Source organism: Ammodytes marinus, assembly GCF_949987685.1.
Source record: "Ammodytes marinus genome assembly, chromosome: 7".
Lineage (NCBI taxonomy): Eukaryota > Metazoa > Chordata > Actinopteri > Uranoscopiformes > Ammodytidae > Ammodytes > Ammodytes marinus.
Window position 1 is genome coordinate 161,989 of NC_137211.1, and position 6,840 is coordinate 168,828.

Consider the following 6,840-nt stretch of genomic DNA (forward strand, 5'->3'; position numbering starts at 1 on the left):
ATGATTTTGACTTATTTTTCTGAAATTGATTAATTGTGCCATAAAATTCAAATAGACTTTTTCTAGAAGTGTAAAAATGTTACTTTTAGCAGTTTGGGCCCTGTGTTGTCAGTATGGTTAGAGGGGAACCCTAACCCTTATGATGGGAGATGAGTAGGGTTAGGGTTAGGGCCCTGTGTTGTCAGTAGGACAGTGATGGGAATAAGACGATGAAAACACTCAGTCTAAAGCAAACACACTGAACATTCAACTTTGTCTTTTTGTTTTATTTATAAGCAGAAAAGTGCAGAACAAAGAGATACAGAGCTCAAACTTCATGAAAAACAGCCATTTGAAACAGTTTGATTAATATGATTTGAACAAGTTTAACATTTAACCCAAACAGCATTGATACTTTCTGATGTCACCAGTAGTTTGACTGTTAGTAATGAATCACATTGTTTATATACTGTCGTAAAAAGGAAAAAAAGGTTAAAAGAAGCGTTCACCAAAACTATTTTTTATCTTTTTTTGGGGGAACTGAGTGTGGAGGATTCTCAGCTGTGTTGGCATGGAGAAGGATTTCTCTGGTGCTCAGTTTTTGAAGCACAGGTAGATTTTGTTGTTGCTCCCTGCGTTGAGATTTTTCTCAATGACATTGATCCCATTCTTCTTATAATCCTGGACAACGTTTTCGTTGACAATCAAGGTCACGTCCTCAATGGGATCATCAGCTTTGGTTTTCTTGTACCACAGGTACACCGGTTCACCTCCGCTCTGATCGTTGAGGTTTGCATCCGCTGATTTGTAGCCTTGCTGCTGATAGCGCTCTCTCTCTTTGTTATCGTTGGAGATTTGCAGGTCAGTGAGGCCGCGGTCGGGGTTGGTGGTCTGGCGGTACCAGATGAAGACAAAGGACGAAGGGTTACTCCTGTTAGTATCTTCATCTATACGGATGTAGCCATCCCTGAAGTTGTCCTCGTCCACACCGTAGGAATCAGTGGCATCGACATCACAGATGTAAGTGTGCTCGGATCTCTTCATCCAGATGTGGATATAATACCCACAAACCCCGCGGTTCAGATCACAGGCCAGTCTCTCCCAGCCATTTTTTAGTTTCCGGCCTTCATTTGGTGCACTTGTAGTGACAGAAAGGCGCTCTATGGGAGTATCGTACTCTCCGGACCCTTTGAAGTACCACAGGTACATTGGTTTGCCTCCTGTTCCAGCGTTGAGGTTTTTTGTGATCTTCGTGTACCCTGCTCTGTTCAGCCCCTCGGTCATCCCTTCGTTGAATGACACTTGAAGCTTGGTGATTGCTGCTGCGCGATTGGCTCCTGTTTTGTACCAAAGGAAGATGCGCGCTCCTCCTGTCCCCTTGTTCAGATTCTCATTGATTATGCGGTAACCTTGTTCTTGGAGATTTTGCTCATCAATTGCATTGATGGACACAGCAACGTCGGTGATGTAGTCGGTCATGGTGGTTAACTGCAAACAAGTAAGAAGATCATGAGTATACAGAATATCACAGAGTTAGAAGTTTGACTTTTCAGCAAATTAAAATATCACTTGTCAAAAATGTATCACCATAATGACATTGGTAATACATATTCTACATGTGCACGCATACTTCCCTCATTTACACTATTAGCAAAGATTAAACTGGATGAAGGTCTGAATAAAAAAAGTCTATAGAAAGAGATTCTTGAACACTTACTTGTCTGGTGACAGGGTGAATGTTAGGCAGGAAGAAGTCAACTGATGTGCTGAATTCTGATGTACCAACCAAGAGTCAGCCTCCTTTATATAGAGAGAAGAGATGCTGTGGCTCATTGTGTCATCCTTATCTTTTGATGAGTCATCCAAAACATGTCCTGAAGGTATCTGTCACCATGACATGTTGCAATGAGTTCTGTTGAATTTCTACCTGCTTTGAGCCAAACAAAGGACAGTTGGCTTGGCAGGACTTCAGGGAATAAATGTTGATTAAGTAAAAAGAGCAGGACCTCACAACCCTCTATGTGCAGTGGAACTCTCTCTCTCGTTTGTCCGTCGATTTCGATGGCGACGTCCACTTTAACCTTTTTGTAAAGTTTTAAATAAATAAAAACATACTTTCTCACTTACTTATTTCCTATCCTATCATAAGGCTACCACAGCCCAAAGCAGCACTACCACTTTCAACAGGCCCAGGATTAGGGACACGGACACACACACGGCATTGTGATTTTTACACATGGCAGCAATAAACTTCAGGCTGCAGCAACACTCACCAATGCATTGAACCGCATCTCAACTTGGCTAATTCAATCATGCCTTCAACTAAATACATCGAAAACAGTCTGCATGTTTTTCTCCAAAAAGCGATGTAGCACTCCAGATCCAGCCACACTGCTGTCAGGAGTAAAACTAGAAGTTGTCTCTGAGTTCAAATACCTAGGCCTCCTAATCGACTCTCAACTGTCCTTCAAATCTCATGTAAAGAAAGTTAGTCACAGGGTTAAGTTTAACTTATCGAATTTTCGCTTTATTGTCTCAGAGGTCAAAGCCCCCCCACCTCTACAAAGCCCCCCCACCTCTTCAACAGTGTATGTCTCAGAGGTCAAAGCCCCCCCACCTCTACAAAGCCCCCCCACCTCTTCAACAGTGTATCTCTCAGAGGTCAAAGCCCCCCCACCTCTACAAAGCCCCCCCACCTCTTCAACAGTGTTTCTCTCAGAGGTCAAAGCCCCCCCACCTCTTCAACAGTGTATGTCTCAGAGGTCAAAGCCCCCCCACCTCTACAAAGCCCCCCCCACCTCTTCAACAGTGTATCTCTCAGAGGTCAAAGCCCCCCCACCTCTTCAACAGTGTATCTCTCAGAGGTCAAATTCAAACCGGACAACCAGAGGCTCGTCTCGGGGAGACTGTGTAGTACCCTTTAGAAAAAGTGCCTTTAGCCACTCAGCATTCTCAGTTACAGCGTCACAGGAATGGAACTCACTACCAGCTCATATTAGAGAAATGAGTTCTTACCGTCCCTTTTCAGGACGGCTGAAAATATGGCTCATTAGTAATCAATTATGTACCCACTAGGACTTTAATTGCTTCTCCTGCCGACTTCTTAGTAACTGTCGTGTCCTGGTTGTTTGTCTCTTGTGTGCTCCTGTCCTGTGCTGTTCATGTTAGTGTCTAACATTAATATGTTTGTGCTGCATGTTTATGCTTTATGCTGCTGTGTATGTGCTTTTATTGTAGGTGTGTCTGTCCTGCTCTATCTACTGTTTTGTTCACTTTCCTATAATGTTTAATGTACGCTGTGTTTTATTGTTTGTTTGCCATTGTCTGTCAGTTCGTTCTTACTCTGTGTTACTGTATGTTCTGAGTCGACTGTTGTTTTTTAATCTTTGTTTGTACGTGCATTTTATTTCTGTAATTGTAGGTTTGCCTCTTGAATATCTGGCCGGGGACAACAGATGAACACTAGCCTCTTAGGCTAACTCTAAAAATAAAATGAATAAAATAAAATAAACATATACACACACACACACACACACACACACACACACACACATACACACACACACACACACACACAATAAGTGTGGCCCTCCCTCACCCCTCACTCCACTGCCATCCTGGTCCACAGTCTAGTCACCTCAAGACTAGACTACTGCAACTCCCTCCTCTTCGGTCTCCCCCAAAAAACCCTCCACAAACTACAACTGGTCCAAAACTCCGCAGCAAGACTCATCACCAGAACCCCCTCCTCTCCCCACATCACCCCCCTCTGCCCGTCTCAAGACGATGGGGAGCAGAGCCTTCAGACAGACAGACAGACAGACAGACAGACAGACAGACAGACAGACAGACAGACAGACAGACAGACAGACAGACAGACAGACAGACAGACAGGCAGGCAGACAGGGCCTTCAGCCGCTCTGCTCCCCTGCTCTGGAATGCACTACCCCCCGACATCCGCAACACTGAATCCATAACCCAGTTCAAATCCAAACTCAAAACCCACCTTTTTCAATCTGCATACCCCCCCTGATCCTGCCTTCCTCATCACCTCACCACCCATTGTGTATTTATTTTAAACTGTTTTTAATTCTATTTGTGTACCTTGCTTTTAAACAGTATGTTATTGAATTCTTTGAATGTAAGGCGACCTTGAGAGCTTTTGAAAGGCGCCTCGAAATAAAATGTATTATTATTATTATTATTATTATTATTATTATTATTATTATTATTATTATTATTACACACAATAAGTGTTTAGTTTTACTGCAATTGCACTTTATAATGACTCCCCTTTCAGTAAGGACAGAGGACATTTAGCCTGAGCTGCATATTTTGCACCTGTATAATTGCACACTTGATTGCTGTTTCTCTAATTTTAGTTTTTTTCCTATCATACTATGCACTGGCAGAGCTAGTATGTGTGTACTGTTATCTACGAGTAACAGCTGCTTATGCACACAGACTATCCATACCACTCTCTCATCTTGGCTGTGTGTTGTGGGCTCATGTTTTTTTGTAGAGGTGGGATATGTATGTAGGCCTAAATGTGTTGTGTTGTGTTGTGTTGTGTGTATGTGTATGCTGGCTGCTGCTGTAGCATCTGAATTTCCCTGCTGGGATGAATAAAGTATATCTTATCTTATCTTATCTTAGTATTATGAAGGATTTTTTGGGGAGAAATATCAATTCATGTTAGCACCACCAAAGCTTTCTGTTTCACAGTGGTTCTTCAGACACATCAGTCGAGTATGATCCAAACAAACACAAAGAATCCAGCTGTGTAGCGATGTTAGCTACACAGCTGGAGCTTACTTTTCAAAGACGTCAATTTGCAGTTTCCCTGCTAGCTTTGCCGCTAGCTTAGCCGAGCGGAGCAGCGCCCAGTGTACAAGTACAGTGAGTGAGTTAGATTCTCTGCCCGTGCCCGAGATGGAACTCCCGTTTCTGTAATGTTATCAGAGACAGCACTGCGCGCACCGCGGGCCTCTTACGGCAGCACCGCCTTCAAGCAGACTGACCGTCATTTCTGACGGAGCTGACAGGAGCCTCACTGCTGCTCTCAGGGCTTTGCAGCACTTCACTGTGTGGTTCGGACAGAGGCTGTGTTGCAGCGCTCATTAAGCTCTCATTTGAACAGATTTCTGTCACTCAAACAACTCCGATTTGTGTTTTAAAACTTAAATTAAAGCAGCCAACTTATTAAAAGAATAGGCTCGGGCCTATAAATAATACGGTTAATATAACGCGGCAGGCTCGGACAGAACACTCGGGCATATATTCAAATTAATTAGGGACATTGGAAGTTCGTTCAAATTTAATTTTTGGAAAAAGTGACAGCCCTAGTAAAGTTACCAAGATATTTTCAGGCAATAAATGAATAATGTTCATAACTTGAACAGTTGAAACACTTCATGTGAAAACTCATGTGGGCGTGTGTCTTTCACAATCCCAGTTCACCTGTCAATGCACCGTGCATTCCCATGGAATGTTTCTGAAGGAAGAATAACTCAAACTGTAAACAAAACAGATGCCAACACATTTTCTGTCAGTACATGAATCTGTGACAAATGGCTTTAGTTTCAACCGTTAAAACATTTCATAGTAAAACAGGTGTTTTTTCCTTAGTATTTTCAAACTCATCTTTGTTTGTTTGGCTCAAAGCCATTACTGATAAGAACACCCAACTAATGAAAAGACAAAGGTGACACACAGCATAGGGGACTCAATACATTCACCACACCGACGCTTATTTAACCTGGCACAAGAATTGATTTGTATTGCTTAAGATTTCACTCTTTGCTGTATTTTGTGGGTAAAAATGATTAAGCACAACATGGTTTTTATATGTTCTTTGTCTCTCTGTGAAATTAAATATAATGTTAGTACAGATATTAACAAAGTGCTGACGTCCTACGCACTATCCCTTTAAAATGTCCACAGCACACGATGAAAGTCATTCTTTCTCACTGCAGTATTAATGGAAAGAAATCTATCTATAAAGCAAGAAACGTCTGTCTGTCTGTCTGTCTGTCTGTCTGCCTGTGACTCGCATATCTCTCTGACTGTTGGTCAGATCGGCCTGAACTTCTACATAATGGAAAGTGCCCTACATTTAAGCATGCATAAGCTGCTTCCTACGGGCACTGCACTAGTAATAATAAAATAAAAACATTCAACCTGATTGTGGATTCTAAGAAGGGTTTGAGAGAGGGGAGTTTCTGTCCAGCTAAAGAGAATTTCAGTCAGCTTGTTTCTCGCTGTATTAACATGAAGCTCACTGACTCTGACATAATCACATTAAAGAACCTATATTAAGTCAACATGTACATTAAGCTACTAGTTTAATAATCTGATGTTATAATTGATCCAAACCATGGAAATAGCAAGGGAGGGCACTTTCCATTATGGAAAAAATCATGATGACAATTATAAGAGGTGGTGGCAGGAGTCCATGAGCTTTTAACTTCCTGTGTATAAATTCCTCTAATGCCTGGCCATAGACCACTGCGAGTGCACCTGAAAGTCTTAATGGAAATTGTAATTACAGGTGAAACTCGAAAAATTAGAATATCGTGCAAAAGTTCATTTATTTCAGTAATTCAACTTTATAGGTGAAAATAATATCTTATACAGACTCATTACATACAAAGTGAGATATGTGAAGCCTTTATTTTTTATAATTGTGATTATTATGGATTACAGTTTATAAAAACCCCACATTCTAAATCTCAGAAAATTTGAATATTACATAAAATCAATAAAAAAAGGATTTTAAATACAGAAATGTCGGCCCTCTAGAAAGTATAATCATGCATATGTACTAATTACTTGGTTTGGGCCCCTTTTGCATGAATTATT

At 41.4% G+C, this 6,840-nt stretch overlaps 1 protein-coding gene across 1 annotated transcript; it reads right to left on the reverse strand.

Annotated features, from left to right (window-relative positions):
* Positions 1 to 289: 289 nt before the first annotated feature.
* LOC307253515 (uncharacterized protein) lies at positions 290 to 5,100 on the reverse strand (the record flags this gene model as incomplete). Its single annotated transcript, XM_080031622.1, has 3 exons — positions 290 to 1,467; positions 1,697 to 1,752; positions 5,001 to 5,100. The coding sequence occupies 3 exons, from the start codon at positions 5,098 to 5,100 to the stop codon at positions 574 to 576; spliced, it is 1,050 nt and encodes a 349-aa protein (XP_079887748.1). The 3' UTR covers positions 290 to 573.
* Positions 5,101 to 6,840: the final 1,740 nt, after the last annotated feature.